The 25,888-nt window shown below is 47.3% G+C and overlaps 1 protein-coding gene across 1 annotated transcript in view; it reads left to right on the top strand.

The window, feature by feature from the left end:
- The window catches only part of gabbr1b (gamma-aminobutyric acid (GABA) B receptor, 1b), a gene marked incomplete at both ends in the record, with an annotated part of 304,126 nt that overhangs the window by 95,816 nt on the left and 182,422 nt on the right, over positions 1–25,888 (top strand). The window contains 1 exon segment of the mRNA XM_084311948.1: positions 2,344–2,361. Within this exon segment, the coding sequence (XP_084168074.1) occupies positions 2,344–2,361 (18 nt within the window).

Below are 25,888 nucleotides of genomic sequence, written 5' to 3'. Positions count from 1 at the left end.
ACAGTTGAAACAAATACAAGCCGGGGTTACTATTAGAGGAATTACGGTATATTATTATTATGCTTTTATTATCTCAGCACACAAAGGGGATTGCCTTGCCTTCATCACCCTGATCAATTGATTGATTGAAAACTTTATTAACAGATTGCAGAATGGGTACAATACAATACAATACGAGTCACTACAAACAACTGCTAAGAGGATGCAGACCATAAAAAAACGTTCGTCTTGTTTACATCAGGGTCCTCCATTTTCAACGAAGGCAAGGAACGTGTGTGTTGTGCATCCCACGCGGTGTGTTGTGCATCCGACACAGTGTGTTGTGCATCCCACACAATATATTATGGATCCCACACGGTGTGTTGTGCATCCCACACAATATATTATGCATCCCACACGGTGTGTTTTTAATCTTCCTTGTTGGGTATGCTGCTACATAAATTTTTAATACATACCGGTAAGTAAGTGTGCCTTGTTTATTTTGGACCAGGTCTCCTTCTTTTGTTTTCTTTTGATACCTTTTCATATGATTGGATTCCAGAGATTAAAGGTTCATAACATTCAGCACTTGAACACCAGCATGTCATTTATCAAATCAGGTGCATTCTGACATGGGGAAATGGGAAATAGGGAGGGGATACATGCCTGCAACATGTAAACAACAACAAAAAAATTTAATGATAAATTCATCAATAATTGTTTGGGGGGGGGGGAAGCAATACCTTTATTCCGCATTTTTCTAAAAGCTCTGTGGATGTATTGTAAAATACAATTACTCTACACAAAACATTTCTATAGCACCTTTATCAGATTGATCAGAAATAAAACAAATGAACTCTTCAGACAAAGAACGGTAATCTATAAAACAGTTCTCCCATGCTTTGGAAGGACAGTCCACAATCCAGATCACTGTGTGTGAATATGATATATATCACCAGAAAATACTCAACCTCTACTGTCTTTAACTATGTGCACAACACACCAACTAACTAGGTTTGAGGACATTGTTTATTTGAAAACTTTAGATGAATTTATCTCAATGGATTTGGTGGTTCTTCATCAAATCAATTAATTATTTTATACATTTAATGTAATGGCCACAGGCAACCCCCACCCCCAATTTTAAGCCTCTTCAACTCATTCAGAACGCAGTGGCCCGCCTGATCTCAAACCTACCGAGGTCGGCCCATGTCACCCCACTTCTTTTCTTTTTCTTTTTTTTAATCCTCTTTTTCTCAGATTTTTCTCTTTTTATCCCCATCCCAATTTAGTCGTTATGCCAATTCCCCCCCTCCCCTACCTGGTCGTTGTGCGCATGTTCCCCCTACTGGTCGGTACAAGGGAACCCTGAAGTCTACCGCATGCTTCCTCCGACACATACGGAGACAGCCAGTGGCTCTCTTTTCACCTGGCAGCGAGGACTCTCATTGGTGAAGTGTAACGCGTGGGAGGTCACGCTGCCTTCACCACTTCCTGCCTTTCGCTGAGCAGGCGCCCAGACCTGACCTGTAGGCGTCGCTGTCCACAACGCCAGATTACCACCCAGGACTTCCCTCCCGCTTACTCAGCCAAACGAGTTAGTATGACGATCGGAGCAAGCTGCAGGCAATGCTGACTCCGGGAGTCGAGACCGCAGCCTCTTGCATTGGTGACGAGCGCAATCTCCACTACGCCACCCGACCGCCCTTGTCACCCCACTTCTTAGGGACCTGCACTGGCTCCCCATTGCTGCACGAATCCGCTTCAAGGCCCTCGACCTGGCATACCGTGCGGCAAAGGGAACCGCTCCTGCCTACCTCCGGTCAATGGTCTCTAACTAAACACCCTCAAGACCCCTACGCACCCCTACACACCCTACGCACCCTCAAGACCCCTACGCTCTGCATCTTCTGGCTGTCTCAGACTCACTCCTATCCGAGCTCCGGGAGGGTCATCAAGGAGAACCTGCCTTTTCTCAGTCCTTGCCCCACAATATTGGAATGAACTACCCACCCCAGTTAGGACAGCCGAAACCCGTCCAATCTTTCGCCGTAGACTAAAGACGCACTTCTTCAACCAGTATCTGAAATAAAAATAAAACATTTAAAAAAAAAATCTAACCCTAACTAACCCTAATGCACTTGTCCTAATAAACTAACCTACACTGTAGCACTCAACACTTTGATGAGCATTGTTACTCAGCTGATAGAGTTGTGCCCTTCCTGACTTGTCGTACAGAACTTGTAAGTCGCTTTGGATAAAAGCATCAGCTAAATGACTAAATGTAAATGTAAATGTTATGACGGCTACTTTGTGACTAAACCCAATTGTATTGTCTTTTCTTTCTTCTTCATGTTTACAAAGACGATCGACACTACACAGGTAAGAACTGTCTCCATTATGTATTGATTTAGCTTGACTGCATGCTTCTCTCCACCTGATACTCAGTACATAGCAATGATACTAAACGGTATTACTGTACTTACTACTGTATTTGTGCAACAAATATCGTGGTTCTTCAGTCACCGCAGACTACGAGCTCACCCTGCAGTAACGTCCCCAGATCACACGGGGGCAGTGTTGCATTGTGTATGAAGTCAAGCCATCCTTATTGTCCTGCAGTATTTTCACTTATATATATATATATAAATTAAATCATTACATGGACACCCAAACGAAGTGGTAAGATATTACTCTCTATAGAAAGTAATGAATATTACTAGTTATTACTTTTTGATTTAACGTTCACAAACACACTTGAAACTCCTGGATATGAGGCATGTTGGCTGTCCATCGTTTTAATAAGGTACTAGAGGACAATTTAGACATACATATCTGAGTCTTTACATGCTATTGAATGAGAGCAATATATCTATTACTTAAATTACTTATGAGCAGCAATAGCTTTTACGTCTACATAATTTACAACAGCAGCGAATTCATTAATATCTACCGTTATTAGTAAATACGTTTACTAATAGAGTCTGCCACATGCTGATACTGTCACATGCTCTGCGTTTTATTTAATTGCAATTTTGCCATTTAGTATACGTTTGTGATTAGCTAGAAATGTTGTAACATGCTTGTGTGTGTAGCTAGATCCCACTACTTTAACTGGAGAGTGGTCTGTGTGTGTGTGTTTGTTCCTCCGATCACCTCCAAATTTCCGCCCAAAAAAAAGGCAAGGAGTCTGGCCTTTGCATAGAGATACTTTTTAGGGGTGGGGCAGGGGGATCACGGCTGAAGGGTGCTTTGTTCTAGTCATCAATATGGATAAAATCAGTTGTATGTTACTGAGTTGATTCGTAGCGCACAGCGGAATTTGCAATATCACTAATATATATTATATCAAAATCGCTGTTTTAAGAAATGAAATCCTATCTTATGCCGTGGTAAAGCCTAAAGATTTACACCGCTAGCATGATATATTGTACAAATACATGTTACCATGACCTCTCATTCTGCCATAGTACAAGAAATCATCTACTTCACTGCAGTTAAATCCCCCCTATAAGCCACTGAAAATCCCCCAGCGTTAAGTACCAACACTTCATCACTTGATGGCTCCGTTTGCAGTCCTCCTGCCCTCAGCTAAAGTGTACACTTGATGGATGACCACAGGTTGGCAGTAGAAAGTCAAGCTCTCACTCAAGAAAATTCACGGTTCCCTTTGTCCAAAATGCATAGGTACATCCTCAGCAATAAGCAATATGTGAGGACATTGTGGTTGTCGGTGAGCACCTGTCATTTCACCCGTCATCTCACCCGTCATCTCACCTGTCATCTCACCTTTCATCTCACCCGTCATCTGACCTGTCATCTCACCCATCGTCTCACCTGTCATCTCACCTGTCATCTCACCCGTCATCTCACCCGTCATCTAAAATTGTTTACATTTACATTTAGTCATTTAGCTGACGCTTTTATCCAAAGTTCTGTACGACAAGTCAGCGGGAAGGGTACAACTCTTTCAGCTGAGTAACAATGTTCATCAAAGTGTTGAAACTTGAGTGCTGCAGTGTTGAGTGCATAGTAGTAGAGACATATTAGTATTAGGAAGAGTGCATGATAGTAGAAGACAGTAAAAAGGTTTCAGATATTGATTGAAGAAGTGTGTTTTTAGTCAACGGCGAAAGATTGGTCGGGTTTTGGCTGTCCTAACTGTGGTGGGAAGTTCGTTCCACCATTGTGGTGGGAAGTTCGTTCCACCATTGTGGAGCAAGGACAGAGAATAGGCGGCTTGTCTTTGATGACCCTCCCGGAGCTTGGATAGGAGTGGGTCTGAGGCGGCCAGAAGATGTAGAGCGGAGGGGTCTAGAGCAGCGGTTCTCAACAGGGGTTCCGCGGCACACAGGGGTGCCGCGGAGAGCTGCCAGGGGTGCCGCGAGATGCCTGGCAATGTTTCTTTAAAAATATAGAATGACAACAGTCTTATTTTGAAAATCCTATAGCGGGTCTCATTTCTGCCCACGCGCAGCTCCAGCTATAATAACTAGGCTCCGACAGCTAGCAACATTCAGGTCATTATGATACTCTTATTTTGAAAATCCGTGGTGTCGTGACTCATATCCGCTCTACAGCACACAGCCAATAAGGATGCATCTCCACACAGAGCAGGCTGAGTACTCCTCAGCTCAGCAGCAGTAGTGTCTGGAACAGTGAACACGCACATTGAAACAGAGCAAGGATAGTGTTTTCGCGACCCAAAACAAATCCCTGCTGTTTTATTCCGTAACGGGTCAAATGCATATAACATGCTTTGCAATCCTTGCCATTCCTTTATGACCACGTCAAGAATGGAATTAATGTCCCGTTAGCATAAGCTAACAACAAGCTCTTGGCTGCATCCTATGCTGCAATGTCTACTCCTACACTAACGTGTTGGGGCTCACTCTTGACCAGGAATTTGAGCTATTGAGCAAATCTAACCATGTCTATAATGACTAGTTAAATGTACTGCCATTTCGGTTTTATTTTCTACCTGGGAGCATGACTTAACTAATGGTATTTGACAGTCAAATCACCTCCTGCTGAATAGTATTATTCTGAATTTATGTCGTTGTCCCATAAAGAGTAATTATGTGGAAAAAAGTTTAGCTTCTACAATAATTACCTTGTTTGACTCCTGTTCCTCTGGCCCCCCACAGCCAAATTAGTGTTTTAACTTTACTACTTTACAAGTATGGTCTTGTCAATATTCCAATGTACAGTTTTGCTTGTACAGTTGTACAGTGTCCCCACCCACCCCTCCTACCCAACCTCCCCCCACCCACCCAACCACCTCCAATGTACAGTACCCCCCCCCCCCCCACCTACCCAACCACCTCCAATGTACAGTTTCTACGTCAAATGTATATACTTTTTTCTGGACTCTTTTCGTATCACAAACAGTACTGTATTTGCAAATCTGGTATGTCATAAATGTATAGATGTAGCAGTACTGTCTATCTGTATGTCATATATGTTACGATGAAATGAAAATGGGGGACCCTGATGTAAACAAGACGAAAGTCTTTCTCTGGTCTGCATCCCCTTAACAATTGTATGTATTGAGCTGTACTGTACCCATTCTGCAATCTGTTAATAAAGTTTTCAACCAATCAAGCTAAAGCCCTGTTCAGAGCGACAGAGACTGGGAAGGAGGGGGGGGGGGGGGCATTCTCCCTCTGTGTGTGTGCGTTTGAAAAGATATGATGAAGTCAGACAACTATATTATATTGATAGTAAATGTACTGAGGGTGGACAGACAGATGATGTTGATATTTAAACATAAAAAATACAATACATAATAAATGTATCCATGATCATCATGCAACATAAAACAATTGCAGGAACGGTTTGGGAGAGGAAGGTGTTTTAGGTTGCGTGTTCCAAAGAATTTACTTAAAGTTTAAAGCTCAATATATCAAAACGTGGCACTTTATAGTGAACAGGAGGTCTATTTGTATTAAAAACAAAAAGGACCGGAAAAGTCTTTATCGTATGTAGGGGTGCCCTGGAATATTTTATTGGACACAGGGGTGCCTTGGCAGCAGAAAGGTTGAGAACCCCTGGTCTAGAGGGTGTGTAGTTAGAAACCATTGACCGGAGGTAGGCGGGAGCCGTTCCCTTAGCTGCACGATATGCCAGGTCGAGGACCTTGAAGCGGATTCGTGCAGCAATGGGGAGCCAGTGCAGCTCTCTAAGAAGTGGGGTAACATGGGCTGACTTTGGTAGTTTGGAGATCAGGTGGGCGGCTACGTTCAGAATGAGTTGAAGTGGCTTGGTGCCAGTGGTCGGTAGACCAGCAAGCAGTGCATTGCAGGCGAGACATGACTGTTGATTGCACGATGAGTTGAATGGCTTCTTTTGTCAGGAAGGGGTGGATCTGCAGGTTCTGGATGTTGCTGCAATGTGAGCGGAGAAGTTCAGCCGGTCGTCAAGGCTTTAACACACGTCTCATGCCTTCTCATATCATTGCTATGCCGATGATACTCAACTCTTCCTCTCCTTACCTCCCTCAGATATCCATGTCTCTGAGTGGTTCTTGGCGGTCGGGGACGAGGCCACAGCTACATTCTCCACTGTCATTGAAAGGTCGTTCAGCGGGGAGAATTTGGCCGGCAGGTGAAGCAATTCTGTTTTGCTTAGGTTCAGTTTGACGTGTTTGGTCATCATCCAGGCAGAAATGTCGGACAGACAGGCCAAGATCCACTCAGAGACATGGATATCTGAGGGAGGTAAGGAGAGGAAGAGTTGAGTATCATCGGCATAGCAATGATATGAGAAGGCATGAGACGTGATAATGTTACCCAGAGATTTGGTGTAGAGGGAGAAGAGGAGGGGTCCAAGGACCGAGCCCTGGGGGACGCCCGTCTACCATGATACGTGGTAGGAGCGGTCGTTGAGGTAGGATGACAGCCATGCCAGCACAGAGCCAGCCACTCCCATTCCTGCGAGGGATGCGAGGAGGATCTGATGGTTGACTGTGTCGAAGGCTGCTGACAGGTCCAGGAGAATCAGGACAGAGGAGAGGCCCCTGCTAAGTGAAGAGCCTCTGTGACTGCTATGAGGGCCATCTCTGTGCAGTGACCAGTTATGAAGCCTTACGGAATAGTGTCTAGTAATAGGAGGTCATTCTGTAAGAGATAATCAGTGAGTTGGTTGGATACAGCACGTTCAAGTGATTTAGACAGGAAGGAGAGAAGAGAGACAGTGGGGTTCATGGTTTTAATTTTTTTAAATGTTTTACAAGCTGTGACTCTGGCTTGTTTTAGGGAGTTGAGGGAGGAGTCGATGGTTGCAGTTAGGAATGGGAGGATGTCTGGTGCTATGGTCTGGAGGAGTGGGGAGGGTATCGGGTCCAGCTGGCATGTAGTGGGACAGTTCGACATTACCAGTGTCAAGGCCTCTGCGTCTGTAATGGGAGAGAAGGATGACAGAGTAAAGGATGAGGTTCTTGATTCAGCATTTGGAATGGGTGGGGGTTGGGAGAAGCAGCTGCGGATGTTATCCACTTTTTTCTCAAAGAATAATATTGCAAAGGCTTCGGAGAAAGCTAACAAGAGGTTGTGATAGGCGTGTCTCTCGGCCGCTCTCAGGACTTGTGTTTCTTCCCTCACTGCATCCGACCGCCATGGACTGGATCACCTGTCATAAGGAGGTTGTTTTATTATTATTATTGCTCCTGACCTTGAATGAGGAGAAGCAGCGTAATGCTATGAACTTGGACTGCTGTATCATCACCACTAAGGGCCAGTATTCACAGTACAGTAGCACTGGGTGGCAGTATAGCACCAGGAGCAAGGGAACATACTCTTGTTTCTCAGTATTCACAGTAGCACTGGGTGGCAGTATAGCATCAGGAACACTGGGTGGCAGTAAAGCACCAGGAGCAAGGGAACATACTCTTGTTTCTCTCAACATCAGGACATGGAAATAAAAATGGAAGAAAAACAACAGTTACAGTAGGATATTTTTTATTTATTCACCGGTATGTATATTTTTATATATATACTTTTGTTTGTTTGTAAATAAGCAAACTGTCAGTGGTCACTGGTCACACCTGAGTGATGCTGGTGTCATTCCAGAATGTGAGAAGGTGTCAGGTTGTATATGCTGCTCTCACCGGATTACCCCCCCCCCCCCACCCAATGTTGGCTAAATTGATAAATGACTGTGTCAGTGGCACAATATGCCAGTGACGTCTGCATGCAGCTAATGTTTAGGGGGGGGAGGAGAGAGGGAAAAGGATTGAGAGAGAAAGAGAGGAAAGGAGAGAGAGAGGGGAAAGGAGAAAAAGAGAGGAAATGAGAGAGAGAGACGAAGAGAGAGAGAGAGAGAGAGAGGGAGAGGAAAGGAGAGAGAGAGGGGGGAAAGGAGAGAGAGATGGAAAGGAGAGAGAGCGAGACAGCTATGGTGATATAAAGCACAGCCCCAACAGATGGAAAACAAAACAGAAGACTGAAATAGAGAGAGATACATTGGGTGAAAGAGTGATAGTGTAATACTGGAAGTGAAATAGAAAAAGGGATGGATGTATGGAGGGGTGGACGTATGGAGGGATGGATGTAGTAATGGATGGATAGGAGGGATGGATGAAGGGATGGCTGGGTGGATGGATGGATAGATAAATATATAGATGGAGGGAGGGATGGAGGGATGATGGATGGAGAGAGAGAGGGATGGATGGAGGGGTGGGGGAGATTTATGTCCCCTATCTATTTAGCACATGGCGTGGTGTTGCTCTCTCTCTCTATCTCTCTCTCACTCACTCACTCACTCACTCACTCACTCACTCACTCACTCACTCACTCACTCACTCACTCACTCACTCACTCACTCACTCACTCACTCACTCACTCACTCACTCACTCACTCACTCACTCACTCACTCACTCACTCACTCACTCACTCACTCACTCACTCACTCACTCACTCACTCACTCACTCACTCCACTACTTCCATTACATTCCATCCAACCCCACCTGTGCTCACTCTCTCCTGAGTTATCTGACTGACTGACTCTCTGACTGACTGACTGACTGACTGACTGACTGACTGACTGACTGACTGACTGACTGACTGACTGACTGACTGACTGACTGACTGACTGACTGACTGACTGACTGACTGATTGGCTGACTGACTGACTGATTGACTGACTGACTGATTGGCTGACTGACTGACTGATTGACTGACTGACTGACTGACTGACTGACTGACTGACTGATTGGCTGGCTGACTGACTGACTGACTGACTGACTGACTGACTGACTGACTGACTGACTGACTGATTGGCTGGCTGGCTGGCTGACTGACTGACTGACTGACTGACTGACTGACTGACTGGCTGGCTGGCTGGCTGGCTGACTGACTGACTGACTGACTGACTGACTGACTGACTGACTGACTGACTGACTGACTGACTGACTGACTGACTGACTGACTGACTGACTGACTGACTGACTGACTGACTGACTGACTGACTGACTGACTGACTGACTGACTGATTGGCTGGCTGGCTGACTGACTAACCGACTGACTAACCGACTGACCGACTCTCTGACTGACTCTCTGACTGACTGACTCTCTGACTGACTGACTGACTGACTGACTGACTGACTGACTGACTGACTGACTGACTGACTGACTCTCTGACTGACTGACTGACTGACTGACTCTCTGACTGACTGACTCTCTGACTCTCTAACTGGTTGTCTGGGTGCTCTGGGGACACTGTGTCCTCCAGCATTACTCTCAGTTAGGGCTGGGCGATATGGCCAAAAATGAGTATTATATTTATTTTAAATTTTTTTATTATTATAATTTTTTTTTTATTAAACAACAGATGTATGTTTATTTTGCAGCAATTCTTTGTCGTTGCCGCCATCTTTAGTGTTACATCCCCTCACACAGTTCTCAGGCTGCAGCTGGTTTGAAAGCTAAAGTAAACCGGCTTCTCTGCTGGCTGTGGCTCCAGGGGAGTTGAACAGTTCTGGCTCTGCTAGTTTCTTTTCTATCTTTTGGCGCTTTTTTGGTGGACAAACCACCGCACATGTGCACCGTGACTCATGACTGGAGACTAGCTCTGCTAGCACACATAGCCTACTGTGTACAGACGGTTTCAAACTGTATTTTAAATTAGAAAGCAAACAAAATAAATGGACAAGAGAAAAATAAATCTCAATTTGGTCAGTATTGTCATTTGGACAAGCAAAGCCATTACTTTAAGTTGCAGGCAAGAAAGACAAGTCTGTCCACTGTCTCTGGTTTTAAAACTGCCCTGTTGCAGGTCAAAAAAATAAATAAAAAATGTGATACCCCCCCCCCCCCCCTCGATATCCCCCCCCCCCCCCCCCCCCCCCCCGATATCGATTATTAAAATATATCGCGATAATTATCGTTATCGTTATATCGCCCAGCCCTACTCTCAGTCCTTGTTTGCTGCTATCAAGGAACCCCCCCCTCCACTCATTTCTGCTTTATTGATTGCCAGGGTAGGAAATGTATTCAACCTTTTCTTCATATAGAACATTGGAGAATACATTTTGAGTTTCATTTTACACACCAAAAAAATAGAACAGCAGAACAAGGTTTGAGCTCTCCATAAAATCAGAACATTTGAACATATACATTTCATCAGTTGAGTGACTCATTACAATGATAGTGTCCTCTTTTCTAGACCTGTAAGTGGCATTGCGTCAGACAGATGTAATTTGATGAAAAGGCTGCACAGTGCGCTGCCGCTGTGGTTGAGTGGGTTGATTCTCCTGGGAAATCATTCATGTACTAGGTTTGAATATAACGCTTGTTATACTATCATATCTATCTCATCTCCTTCCTGTGTACCTTCACTGTGCTATAGGATACCTGCCCCATTTCCCCTGGGGTCACTTCTTCTCATCTCATCTCATCTCTTCTCTTCTCTTCTCTTCTCTTCTCTTCTCTTCTCTTCTCTTCTCTTCTCTTCTCTTCTCTTCTCTTCTCTTCTCTTCTCTTCTCATTTCAACTTATCTTACATGATCTCATTGTATCTTATCTTATATTATCTTATCTTATTTGATCTGTAAGGGATAATCAACGAGGAGGTGTGCGTTAAACCGCACGTGGAGGTGAAGAACCACCTGGCGTGCAGCGTTTATGCACACCTCCTCATTGATTATTCTGTTTATACCATGGCCACTTGCCAAAGACCAAAAATATGTGCCATTTATTCACATTTTAAACATTGAAATGAAAGAAATATGTTATTTATGCTTTGCTCACTTCTGACTTTCATTATACTCCCTCTTAGCGCCACCTTAGCAACTGCTTGACAACCACCTGTCACTTGACTGATGCCAGTGGCAATGACCCAGAAAACTAACTTTATGCTAGTAAGCCTTTCTGACAATAACTTTGCCTATGGTTAACAAACAGTGAATATGATCTAACAGTATGTTTGACAAAAAGGCTGGCTTGCTTGCCAGACATCTCATTGTCCTCAAATCAATAACTTTCTTTTCACGTTAAATGTGTGTGGTCAGTCGTAGCCTCAAGTACCATCATGTATTAAATTTAGAGGACGGGACGTGCCATGATATGAAGGGATTATGCAAATCCAGGAATAAATTGCCTCTCCACACACCAATCTGCTTTGCTAGCTCTATCTTGGAAAAACAATAACCGCCCAAAAGAATAATACTGCATGCGTAATTGCAGAATAGCTATACGTGCGTAAAACACAGCAGTGCAAAACAATTCATGGTGTTTGATGTCGGCTGCACCGATGCCAGAGAGCGCATTCAGCTGTAAAATTAAACACATCCTACCTGGTCAGCAACATTGTTGTAAACCTTGCCACAGAGACACTACTATTAACGTCTAATGTTAGTTCCCATCATCAGTGCTACTAACAGGGTCCACTGACAGGAATATGAAACTTTTACATGTTCCTTGTAAAATAGGCAGAAATATGAAAATGTTAATATATTAATAATATATATATAAAAAATATATTTAAATGATGTATGCTGCTGCATATTTATGCTCTGTCGTCTTTGAGATGGCGAGATCCGCAGTTGGCGCTGTGTGAGGCCACGACATGTAATGGGATGAAAACGATGGGGACAGGGTTTTGAGCTAAACTTGTTTGAGAATAGTTAGAATGCGGAAGGTGTGTGCCATGATGAGTGAAGGGATTATGAAGTGAAGGTTGGGTAGCGGATGAATTTAGAAGGGTGATTAATATTGAGCCAAACTACGTGTTAGCCGTGCAGTATATTGAAAAATAATCAACAACCATCGACCCCTCCACCCAATCAGTATCGAGTATACACTCAGGCCGTGGTATAATATCTCCAGCCTAACAATAGGGACTTTCTTTCATCATCTTCGTATTTGTACCTGTTTTACAAGGAACATATAGACGTTTTATACTCCTTGCTGTTTTAGAGTCAGTGGACCCTGTCAGTAGCACTAATGATGGGAGCTAACGTTAGACGCTAATAGTATATAGTGTCTATGCAGCAAGGTTTACAACAATGTTGCTGACCAGGTAGGATGTGCTTCATTTTACAGCTGAATGCACTCTCTGGCATCGGTGTGCCTACATCAAACACCATGAATTGTTTTGCAATGCAGTTTTTACGCACCAATGACTGTACTTGAGACTACGACTGACCACACACATTTAACGTGATTTCTCTAATTGATTTGGGGACAATGAGATGGCTGGCAAGTTTGCAAAGCTTAGCTTTATACTTATAGCACATGCATGAGTCTGGTGTCTTTTGAAAGTCAATAAAGAAAAATCACTTCGAGTGCTAATGTATTAGAGAAACAGAGGTTTGAACACACTGAAATAAAATATATTTTCGTACTTTTGTGTTGACTTGTCGCCAGATTCCTGTTTTTGGGTTCCAGATGAGAGGTAGGAGCTGTAAAACACAACGGTTCCATAGCCTGAAGTCTTATAGTCATACAGTCCAAAGTTTATAAAAATCCCACGGAAAATGAGTTTTGTAGAAAGGTTTTTGTAATGTGTGTACCGGTAAAAATACAGCGTGATTATCCAAAACGGCCGTCCACTTCATAACATTCTGACACTTGAGTCGGGACAAAGTTCTTCTTCGTCAACCTTCCCCCACTCTCACCTGCCCACCTGGGGTCGCTTTCGGAGTGGACGCTCCTTGGCTACAACCAACGGTGATCAATAATTTTCACCATTAGCGGTGATTTGTCAGTTCAGGACCGTTCAGATCCGGAAGTGGTCACTTGACGGAGCGCCTAGCATAAAGTTAGCTTTCTGGGTCATTGTCACTGGCAGACAACAACAGCTGTTGCCGGCGGCAGGGAGCGGGTTCCCGAGCAGCAGCGCGGGAGTGATTTGAATTACGAGCAAGCTTTTTAGGATGCTTTGGATGGGTGAATACACGCGTTGTTGGGAATGGCCATGACAGGGGAAAGGAGTCGGATAGTGACAGTATGGAGTATGTATGCGGGGGGTGAGAGCGGGGGAGAAGGGTGGAGTAAGGTGGAGAAGAGGAGCAGGGAAAGTGGGGGGAATGGGCTTAAGAGGAAGAAGGGGAGGGGAGGTAGCTCAAGTGGGTCAGATGGTGAGGGTAGAGGAAATGATTTTACAGAAGTGATTAATGTAGTGGTTAGATTTGAGGGAGAGGGGGGAGTTAGAAAAATAGGATCGATCGAGTTAACCAAACTCATAGGAGCGCAGTTAGGTGAGGTAAAGTATGCAAACGTTTTGGGAGATGGGAATTTGATTGTAGGTGTAGAGCAGGTGGAGAAAGCTAGGAAAATGAGAAGCATTGGTAAAGTTAGTATATATAAAGTAGTAAGAGTAGGGGAGAAGAGGGAGGGTGGGTGTAAGGGGGTGATAGCTGGGATACCAATCGAGGTTAGCATAGAGCAGCTGGTGGGAGATTTAAAGTGTGACACACGTAATGGGAAAGTAAAAAATGCAGAAAGGATGAAGAGAGGAACAGATAAGAAAGAGACGGAGACAATAGTGATTCAGTTTGAAGATGAGGTTATTCCTAATGAGGTGTTTATAGGATATATGGTGTATAGGGTTAGGGAGTTTGTTCAAAATCCACTGAGGTGTTATAAGTGCCAAGAGTTTGGGCATATAGCTAAGACGTGTAGGAAGAAGCAGAGATGTGCAAGATGTAGCGGGGAGCATGACTATGGGGAATGTGGAGAGGGAGTGGGGCCGAAGTGTTGTAGTTGTGGTGAGAAGCATAGTGTAGCGTATTGGGGTTGTGAGGTGATGAAACGAGAGGTGGTGGTTCAAAAGGTGAGAAGGGAAGTTAGGATCTCATATGCAGAGGCAGCTAGGATGGTAGGACAGGGAAATCAAGATAAGGAACAGGGGTTTAGAGAAGGGCATTTGGCAGAAAGGGTAGTACAGGAGGATAAAGAGAGGGTGTGGGAGGAGAAGTTGAATATTGTGGCCTTTGTGGCAGGAGTGGTTAATGCTACGGCTTTGGTAGAACGGAAAGGATTAAGATGATTGTTAGAGTGGCAGTTCAACACTTGGGTATGGATGGTCTGACATGGGAGGAAGTGGTTAGTGAGTTAAATAAGGGGATTGTGAGTAAGTGAGTAACCAAGAAGTCCAGAGTCAGCCCTCAGGAGGCAAGGAGTGTCTCACAGAGGGGGGGGCTCAGTCAGGGAGTAGCAGCATTAGCGATAGGTTATGTATATAACCTAGTTATATGAGTACTGGCTGAGTGTCTCGCTCTTTCGCCATATTGAGATATACCTCATCTCCAGTACCTACTGTACTTCATTAACGAAAACAAAGCACCCATGCACTTGACCAGGCCCCGCCCCAGTGTCCCCCTATAAGGCACCAGGCATGGTCACGCTCGCCCTTCCTCTGGAAAAAGTTTTCCATAAAGAAAAACCCCACCAAGGGACCTCAGGGCGCGCTAATAGCGAGACGCTCAGCCAGTACTCATATAACTAGGTTATATACATAACCTACCGTTATATATTCGTACTGGCGAATCGCGTCTCGCTCTTTCGCCATATTGAGATATGGGACAGAGCAGATGCGTGGCCCGACAAATGTACCCCCTGAGGACCCGCAAGCCCTACCACCAGGGGGGAGGGGAGTCCCGTCACCCCCCCTTCCTAGTGAAGAGGGGGCGGCAGTCAACTCCACCAAAGTGCGAAAAAGAGAGAACTAGAGACCCCTAAAAACGCACAGCACAGGCGGGACCACGTGTGACACATCACCTCGTGGCACACACCCACACACCCCTGCTAACCCACCGAAGGGTGGGACGCAGGGGAGGTCCCAGACCTCAGAACTGCCTGCGAGACAGAACCCCCAGTCATGTCCATGAGGTAAAACCTAACGAAGGGACCCGGGGAGGACCAGGAGGCCGCAGCACAGATGTCCTCCACCGAGGCCCCCCCTAACAAGGCGGCAGAGGCCGCCACCCCACGAGTGGAGTGCGCCCTGACACCCCCAGGGGGGGCCAGCCCAGCCAACGTGTAGCAAAGGGCAATGCCCTCGCACAACCAATGTGACAGGCGCTGTTTCGACAGTGCCTTACCAGCGTGAGAGCCACCGTAACAAACAAAGAGCTGATCGGTAGCCCTGAGGTCCTGAGTCCGGCTGAGGTAAACCCCCAAATCCCGGACTGGACACGACAGGTGAAGACTCGCTTCTAACTCACCAGCATGAGGAGGCGGATGAAACGCCTGAACCACAATATCCCTGGAGCGAAAAGAGCTCCGGATATTTTTTGGCACGAAGACTGGATTAGGCCTCAGAGTCGCACCGCTATTGACATGAATAGACAAGCACTCAATAGAGAGCACAAAGCTCACCCACGCGCTTAGCGGAGGTGATGGCCAGCAGGAACGCAGTCTTGAAAGACAGCTGTTCCAAAGACGCCTGCTCAAGAGGCTCAAACGGGGCCTCGGACAACCGGCCGAGGACCAGTTGGAGGTCCCAACTCGGAGACAGAGAACGTTTCACCGGCTTAAGGCACCGAGCGCCAAGCAGGAAACGCTTCACAAGAGGGTGGCTGAACAACGCAACGCCCTCAAACCCCTCATGACAAGAGGATATAGCTGCGGCATATACCCTCACCGTCGAAGCCGACAGTTTATCCAAAATAGACTGAAGGAAGGAAAGGACAGCGTCCAGGGGGCAGGACACAGGGTCCAAGGCCCCCACTTTACACCACTCTTGGAAAATACGCCACCTACCCGTGTAAACCGCGATAGTGGAGGGAGCATGTGCGTTCCGGATGGTGTCGACCACAGAAGGGTCCATCCTCTCCAGACTCACCCTCTCAACAGCCAAACCATCAGCGGCTGGCCCAGCACAGGGAACTGCCACAGAGACCTGTGCGCCTGAGAGAGGGCCCGCGATGACCAAGGAACAGGCCACGGCGGGGCTACCAAGAGCTGGATCAGGACCGGGAACCACACAGCTGTGCCCCGGTCCGGCGCGATCAGGATCAAGGTCCTGCGCTCCCGATGTACCCGCTCCAACAACTGACCTATCAGATGTATGGGGGGAAAAGTGTACAGAATCCCGGGCGGCCATGGATACATCGAGAAGGCATCCACCCCCAAGGGAGGATCGTCCCCCCGACTGACCGAGAACCACAAGGGGCACTGGTGAGACTGTCTGCTCGCAAACAGATCCACCGAGGCTTCCCCGAAGCGGTCCCAGACCTGTCTGACTATGTCTGGACGTAGTCCCCACTCGTCGTGATGAAGACCGCCCGCGACATCGCATCTGCGCCCACATTCTCCCTGCCAGGGATGTGGAGCGCCCTCAGGCTGCGCAGATTGCGAGACGCCCACAGCCAGAGCTCGAACGCCGCCCGGTGCAGACGGATGGAGCGTAGTCCACCCTGTCTGTTGATATACGCCGCTGCCATCCGTCCTGACCAACACGTGCTCGCCCACCACCAAGTGGCCGAGCCGCTTGAGGACCAGGAGGACCGCCTTCAATTCCAACACATTGATGTGCATAGCAGACCGGGCAGCATGGACTGTCCAGCTGCCCCCCACTGCGTTGGTCCGACACGTCCCCCCATCCCGTGAGGGAGGCGTCGGTGAAGACCGTGACGTGTGACCGCCTGCCGCCCATGGGGACCCCGCCGGTGAGGGTACCAGGCCTCCTCCAGTAGGCGCGATCCCCCCGTATCGACAAGGGAACCTTCAAACGTTTCCACTTGTCTCTCACCGGGTCTATTTTCATACTGGAAAACCACCTCTGTATCCTCCTCATGAAGAGGAGGCCAAGAGGGACCACAGAGTGAGCAGATGCCATCATACCGAGCAGGCGCATCACATACAGCGCCGTAACTGTCCCGCCAGGACGGAGACCCCCGAGCACGTCGAGGATAGTCACTCGCCGCTGCTCCGAGAGGGTTGCCCTCATGGGCCTTGAGCTTAGAACCAAGCCCAAGTACTCCACCTGTTGACTGGGAAGAGGCGTACTCTTCTTCCAGTTCACAGCAAAACCCAGCTTGGTCAGGAATTCCACCACCAGCCTGGTATGAGACCTGGCGACCTCCTCCGACCGGCTAAGGAGCAGAATGTCATCGAGATAGAAAATAATTCGTATCCCCTGACGACGTAGAGGCTCTACGCACTTGGTGAATGTGCGGGGGGCCAGAGAGTAGCCGAACGGCAGCCTCTGGTATTCGTACGCCACGCCCTGAAACAGGAAGCATAGGTATTTCCTGTGAGGAGGGAAAATCGGGATGTGAAAATACGCATCCTTCAGGTCTATGGAGGTGAACCAGTCTCCCACCCTGACAGCGTTTAGCAGGTGTTTGACGGTCAACATTCTGAACCGTCTCGCCACAATCAGACGATTGAACGCGGACAGATCCAGTATAGGTCTGACACATCCCGTTTTTTTGGGCACCAGAAAATACCGGGAGTAGACGCCCGACATCGCGTCCTCCCGTGGGACCACGACTACGGCTTACTTCGCCAACAGAGATTGGATCTCGTCGGCCAGAGCTGACAACAGGGTCTGCACCAAACCTGAAAATGGAGGGGTGGGGGGGGGGTTGTGCGAATTGCAAGACAAGCCCCTGCCTCAACATTCTCTCCATCAACTTCGACACATGGCACTGCTGTAGCCATATGTGATGATACTCCCAAAGCGCACCCGCCGCCATTTGGCGCTGGCCCGCTAGGAACTGTAGATAGGCGGCCCGGTCCCACCCGCTGTGCGTAGCCAACCCTGGACCCGCTAACTGTGCGGGCAGGGCGTTTCGTGGAGTCGGGACATCGGTCCCTGATACAACCCACGAGGCAATCGCACCCAAGGGGGGACCCCGACAGAAAGGGCCGGTTTGATACGGGAGAAGCTGACATCATACCAGGTGACAAGAGCTCCCCCACTGAACACCCCTCCAGCATGGACCGCTGAGGAGCTATTCTGCAGCTGGACATGCAAGGTGTGAGGACCCCATGGGTTCCTACACACCATAGCCCTGCAGTGATATTACTACCACCCAAATCACGCACGCCTGCCAGACCACTACCGGGCTCTCCGGAGTGGGAGGCACCAACGTGATACCTGGCCTGGCGAAGGCGAGGTCGGGGAAACCCGCACTGAGCCCGAAGAGGCCTCGAGTCCCCCTGCTGACAACCTTTGAAGGTGACAGACGTAACACCAGGCTCACCAAACGCAGACGCAGAACGCGTGGCGAGGGAGCCACGTGACAGCACAACATTCTCACGGACAGACCCAGTCTCAGCCATCAACTGGATGTCAGCCCCTGTCCCCATGAGAAGCGAAACGTGGGGCCGCTTGCGCTTCATTGAAGACCCGCGGCCCACTGCCAAAGGAAACAAATCAGAGCCCCTTTTCCGCTGGTGTTGGGGGAGGGAGTGATCGGAGAGCGGGCTGCACACAGCAGGACGGCGACGGTTTTTTAGGGCGTGCTCATCCAATGTAGCCGATCCCTCGGCCGCCAAGGCTGTCGGCCTTGTGGACACCTGTTGACGTAGAGCCCAGGGTACCTCAGGCGGGGGAAACTTGGCCGCTGGTCGAGGGCCTCGCCATAGTCGCTGACGAGGCCGTGCTCTCACCTCTGGCTGCATGGTGTGAGGCGGTGTGGGGCCCAGGTCAAATACCGCCCGTGTTTCCGCAGAACAACAAAAAAGTCCTTCCGCGGAAAGAGGAGCCTTAAGGAGAAGAAACCTTTCCTCCTCCCCAAGGGAAGACTGCTCCAACCAGAGATGCCTATTAATAAGAGTTGATAGCATCTTGATCCTCCCTGCGGTTATAGCTTGCGACTGATTCAAGATTTCTATAACCCCAAAAACACGCACAATGTTTTCAGCGTCGGCTGGCCCTGCAGCCCCACTACCCGACATCAATGTGGACAGAAAAACAGTCAGTTGAGCCATGACACTGGCCGCAGCTAAATTCCATCCTGTGGCGGTATAAACATCATCAGTCCATACTGCCACCCGGAAGCGTCGGCTTCCGGGTGGGACACCGTTAAACCCTGCCAGGGCAAAGGATCGATGCTACCTGGCTCTCAAGCCAAGGCACACCTGCCTTGCGCCCTGTTGTCAGCCCATTTACCCGTAAAAAGGGCAAATAAGTCTCAGCAAAACCCCCCACATTAGCTACCGACTGACCTTCATTAATGAACCGGTTAAGAGGAGGGAAAAGCGGTGACATCCCACAGCGGGGAACAACGGAACAGTGACCCAGCATTACAGCATTAGCATTAGCAGCGCGCTCCAGGATAGCCGGGAAAACGTCCAACTCAGAGTCACAGATATCCTGCCCCTTGCGCCAATATACAACTCGGTTGTCTCACAGGACAACAAGAAGTATTACTAACGCCAACATTAATGCCTGATGGCACAGGGCCTACCTGAGCGCGAGTTAGCCCGACAGCTAAACATCACGCAACGTCCCTCGATCCGCTGTCAAAAGACGAGGAAACCCCAGGACAGGCCCGACGCGCCGTTGGAACATGCCGAGAAGATTCCAGGGGCTGGCAAATCTCCGGCGAAAACCCAACATTGTTCAATTTCTCTCTGCATTTCATAACAGCTAGTTCATGGGATGCAATGCACGTCCATGATGGAAAACGAGAAAAGGGGAAGGGCGAGTGTGACCATGCCTGGTGCCTTATAGGGGGACACTGGGGAGGGGTCTGGTCAAATGTGCTTTGTTTTCGTTAATGAAGTACAGTAGGTACTGTTTCAAGTTTCTTTAATAGTTGTCATACAGAAGTACAGAATACTTTCATACAAAATGCTTCTTACTGTTACGCTCCAGAGACTGTGCTAGACAAGATAGTATCAAATAACATAGTATAGCATGTAATTTAGAAGTAGAAAATGAGGTCACAGTGTTCAGTATAGACATATGTACAATGTTCGATGCAGAATAGACGTAACTGAGTTACCATATAATATACAATACTATGCAGTGTACTAATGTACAGTACTATATAGTGCAAAGCAGAAATGGGATGAGGTACAATTTAGGTACAATTTACAGTAAGGTGTACGAGTTGTAGTGCAATCCTTCATCAATAAATATAAAGTGTGGGGAGTGGGTGCTACAGTGTGTTTGTTTAAAGTGGGTGTGTGCTATAAAGTGTGTGGAGTGGGTGCTACAGTGTGTTTGTTTAAAGTGAGTGTGTGCGTGTGGATGTGTGTGCTATGTGCGTTTGATGGTTGTTGTTGTGTAGTGTTCATTGTTCGTTTAGCAGCCTGATGGCCTGGGGATAGAAGCTTCTTCTGAGTCTTTCTGTGCTCGCCTTAAGACTCCGGTATCGCTTGCCTGACCGCAGCAGTTCAAAGAGGCAGTTGTTCGGGTGACTGGAGTCTTTAATGATTCTCTTAGCCTTGCCCCTGCAACGCTTGTTGTAAATGTTCTGGAGGGTGGGGAGCCCCCCTCCAATTGTGCGTTCGGCTGAACATGTCACTCTTTGTAGTCTGCTTCGGTCTTGTGCAGTGCTATTCCCAAACCAGGAGGTGATGTTGCCAGTCAGGATGCTCTCTATTGTACATGAGTAGAAGTTCTTAAGGATCTTCTGACTGACTTGGAACTTCCTTAGGCGCCTGAGGAAGTAGAGGCGTTGTCGTGCCTTCTTCACAACACTGTCAATGTGTGTGGTCCATGTCAAGTCCTCGGATATGTAGGCTCCGAGGTACTTAAAGCTGTTGACTCTCTCAACCGGTGCCCCGTCGATGCTGAGGGGGCTGTAGTCCTAGACCCCCGACCTCCTGAAGTCCACAATCATCTCCTTTGTTTTGCTGACGTTCAGGGAGAGGCTGTTTTCCTGGCACCATCCCGCCAGGACCTTGACCTCTTCCAGGTAGGCCCTCTCGTTGTTGGCAGAGATCAGGCCCACCACCACTGTGTCGTCAGCAAATTTGATGATTGTATTGCTACTCCGCTGAGCCACACAGTCGTGTGTGTACAGGGAGTAGAGGAGGGGACTCAGAACACAGCCCTGGGGGGCCCCTATGTTGAGGGTGATGGATGAGGAGGTGCAGTTGCCTGCTCTCACCACCTGGGGTCTGCCCGTCAGGAAGTCCAAGACCCACTGGCAGAGGTCATAGTTCAAGCCCAGGTCCCTGAGCTTGGCTATGAGTATGGAGGGGACTATGGTATTGAATGCCGAGCTGTAGTCGATGAATAGCATTCTCACATAGTTCCCCTGCCTCTTGTCCAGGTGTGATGCTGCTGTGTGCAGCACATGGGCTATGGCGTCCTCCGTGGACCTGTTGGGGCGGTATGCAAATTGCAGGGGGTCCATGTTGATGGGGAGGGAGGAGCAGATGTAGCCCTTTACTAGCTTCTCAAAGCACTTCATGGCTATGGAGATGAGAGCTACAGGGCGGTAGTCGTTGAGGCAAGCAGGCTTGGGTACAGGGATAATAGTGGACTTCTTCAGGCAGGTGGGGATGACAGCCTGTTCTAAGGACAGGTTAAATATGTCAGTGAATACCGGGGCCAGTTGGTCGGCACAGACTTTTAGGACGCGGCCGGGGATGCCGTCCGGACCTGCTGCCTTCCTGATATTCACCTTTTTAAAGGTCCGCCTCACCTCATGCTCTGTTACCCTGAACACTGAGTCTCCATCAGCAGCAGACCCCCCCCCCCCATTGCCGTGGCTTGTGGGCTGGTGTTGTTATTACCAGCATCAAACCTTGCATAGAAGGTATTGAGGTCATTTGCTAAGGAGATGTCACTGTTCAGTTTGAGGGAGGCGCCTTTGTAGTCTGTCATCGTTTTGAGCCCCTGCCACATAGCTCTAGAGTCAGCCTGTTCAAACTGGAGTTCAATTTTATCCTTGTAGCGCCGTTTGGCCTCTGTCACTGTCCTCCTTACGTTGTATCGCGCCACCTTGTGGTCATTCATGTTGCCTGCCACTAGGCCGTCGTTGTATGCTTTGGTGCGCGCTCTCAGAGCTTCACGGACGGATTTGTCTACCCAGGGTTTTTGATTTGGGTAAACTCTCATTGTGGTAGTGGGGATTGTTTCTTCCACCAAAGTACGAACATAGTCCAGCACTGTCTCCGTGTAGACATGAATGTTATCTGTGTCGCGGAACACGCTCCAGTCTGTGCAGTCAAACGCAGCCTGGAGCGTCTCCTCTGACGTCAAATCCCATTTCTGCACCTCTCGCGAGACTACAGGAGTGCTTTTGATTCTCTGTTTGTACTTTGGTGAAAGGAAAATGGACGCGTGATCTGACTTACCAAAGCCACTAGCAGAATGAGCCTTGTAGCCACCCTTGAATTGCGTGTAACAGTGATCTAGGATGTTACCGCCTCTGGTGTTACAAGTCACATGCTGATAGAAGTCGGGTAAGACCTTTCTCAGATTGGCGCTATTGAAATCACCCACCACTATGATGGCGGCGTTAACGTTCGCTGCCTGGAGTTTGTTTACCTCGTCGTGGAGCCTGGAGAGCGCGGCACTATTGCTGGCTTGCGGTGGAATATACACTCCGACCAGGACGATCGCCGTTAACTCCCTCGGGAGGAAGACAGGACGACACTTGATGGTTATATATTCCAGGTCTGGGCAGCAGTGGTTCGATAATTCCTTCACGTTAGCTGGATCGCTCCAATTGTTGTTAAACATGAAGGCAATACCTCCTCCACGCTGTTTGCCGGACAATGCTGATCTGTCCTTGCGATGGATGAAGAAGTGATCGGCCGGTTGTATGGCGTGGTCTGGGACGTCCGGCGTCAACCACGTCTCGGTGAAGCAGAGAACGTTACAGTCTCTAACGTCTCTTTGGTATTGAATCCTTGCTCGGATGTCATCCAGTTTATTGTCAATTGATTGTACATTGGCTAGCAATATACTGGGTAGTGGCGTTCGGTGTCGTCTGGATCTCAGCCTGTTACGGATCCCAGCTCTCTTCCCTCGCCGCCTGGATCCTTTGTTCCTGGGGTCAGGATCTGGTCCCATTGTTCTGAGAATTTCCACAGGCCATTGCTGCGGTTCGGAAAGCTGATCCAGTGAGTAATCCAATCGGTAAGTTTCCCGTAATCCGATGTCTATAAGTGACTGACGGTCATACACATTAAATGCACCTACTGTTGGTACAGACAAAACTCTTAAAACTATAAATATTAACAAAAGTAAGCACAATCTCGACGGAGCGAACAGACAGGCGACCGGGCATAGCGGCGCCATCTTTTTTTTTATGATGAGGAGATGAGGTATATCTCAATATGGCGAAAGAGCGAGACGCACGAATATATAACTGCACTTCATGATGCTGAAGGAAAATGGACATCGGTTATAGTGGAATACAGCCTGCATTATCCTGCTGTCCTAGCGATCAACCTGGAGGGTGTGAGACACACAGTCAACTCCCCACAAGCAGCGGAGGACTGAGATATCCAATCGGACGGATACATTTACAACCTTGTTTGTTTTATTTTTTCTCTCTATTCTTGCTTTTTTTTTACTGCCTCCAGAGACGTATGGCTAGTAAACCAGGACAAAGGACAAAGCATAATATCGGTTGCCGACAGGCAATATTGTCTGTTCGATAGATTATTTTCTTTTATGGAGCCCAAGGGCGACAGACAAACTTAAGTCGGCAGAAAAGGTAGATATGTTTGTAGACTTTGCCAACTGCTAAGAGAACCAACAAGATGTAATTTTCTTTTTCTCTTTTTCTTCATGAATCAACGTTGCTGCCCTGCATGAAGCCACAGGCTAATTTACAGGCCAACTCACCGGGTAACATTATTTTGAGAGGGTTGTTATGACTCACAGTATTGTTTGTGAAAGCTAATATGGATGTTTATGTACCTCTGCTTTGCTTTTAGAATGTTTTTATTTCAGTAATAAGTGAGATGGGTAGTGAAGGCAGTGAGGCACAGTAATTATGGGGGGAGACTTCAACTGTGTCCTGAATCCAGAATTGGACAGATCTTTGAAAATCAATCAACCACTGTCTAAATCAGCAAATAATATAGAATATTTTCTAAAATAATAAATCATAAATCATTTTACTAAAATCTCTATATCTCGGAATCCAAAAGAGATCCCTCATTAATTGAATCCTTGCATTGAAGAACCATATAAGTCAGTTTGGAAATTCTTTGGACAGCCCAAAATAAATTCAAATCACTTGGATTGTGAATGTGATATATCTAACTTACCATCTTCAGATAATAAAGTTTGAAAACATTGAAAAGATTTGAAAACATTTTCAAGTTCAAGTTTCCTCGTAAATAACCTCGTAAGAAGTTCGTAAGACCTACATACCGGAAGGGAGAGGCTAAGCATTGCACCTCGGTTGTGCTGACCCATGTGAAAATATTTAACAGAATCGATTTGCGACTGATCAAAATTAGATTAGATTAGATTCAAATGTATTGTCATTATACATCACAAGTACAATAAAACATACGTAACGTTAGTGCATCGTTGCTAATAAACTATAGATTTATAATATATATTATTAAATATATAGCCTACATGAAATGATGGGGTGTGCTGAGAGCAGAATGTAGATGTGTCCATTCTATTCCACTATCAATATCCGCGCGATTGAGTAAAGCTTATTTATCTATTTATTTATTTGTCATTTGCCGTGTTTGTCTAGTGTTTTTATTTATTTTCGGACATCACAATGCCTCGTTGAGGATGTATAAATGTAAAACAAAAATGTTAATGATACAAATAGTCGTATTTATTATTATAATTATTTAAATCCAAGGATGTCTGTAGAATCGACGTGAACGCAATCACCAACGATCTCTGCCAAATTTAGCCATTAAGAACACTGGCGCACACCAGTCTGTCCGATTTACGGCTGCCTTTCCACACCCATAAATCCTGTTCTTAGCTACAAGCGAATCCCAGAGAAGGAACCGCTCTTAAGTGGAGTTACGATGAAATTTGCTCCTAACTTTGTGCGCAAGTCCGCTTGTGAATGAGGACCATTGTTCCTCTGAAAATGTCAGCCTGGATAATCCTTTCTCCCTTGAGGACTTATAGTAACATAAGCAATTAAAAGCATACAAAGCTCCAAAGCCCCAGGCCCCGATGGGTTTACTTCTGAATTTTTCTGATTTAATGTCCCCAATGCTGCTTGATGCATTCAGTGTGACGTCCCCTACCCTCTGGAACTCTCTCCCCCCCCCCGAAATCTGCAACAGCTCTCAAGACGCACCTTTTCACCAAGGCTTTCCCCACTTGTTAGTTTAGATTAGATTTACAGTAGGTTTCATTATCCCTCTACATGCCCCCTCATCCAATAGTATTCAGCTGCAGAACCACAGAACCACCACAGAAGCAGCGGGCTGAGGCTGATTTGGGTCACGTGACCGTCCCACCCAATGGCTGAATTGGAGTATTGCACTGCGGGCATTGGCTGATGCACTGCGGGATTGATTGATTGATTGAAAACTTTATTAACAGATTGC

The sequence above is a fragment of the Notolepis coatsorum genome (assembly GCF_963971535.1).
Source record: "Notolepis coatsorum genome assembly, chromosome: 4".
Lineage (NCBI taxonomy): Eukaryota > Metazoa > Chordata > Actinopteri > Aulopiformes > Paralepididae > Notolepis > Notolepis coatsorum.
This window is presented reverse-complemented; position numbering and strand designations above follow the sequence as displayed.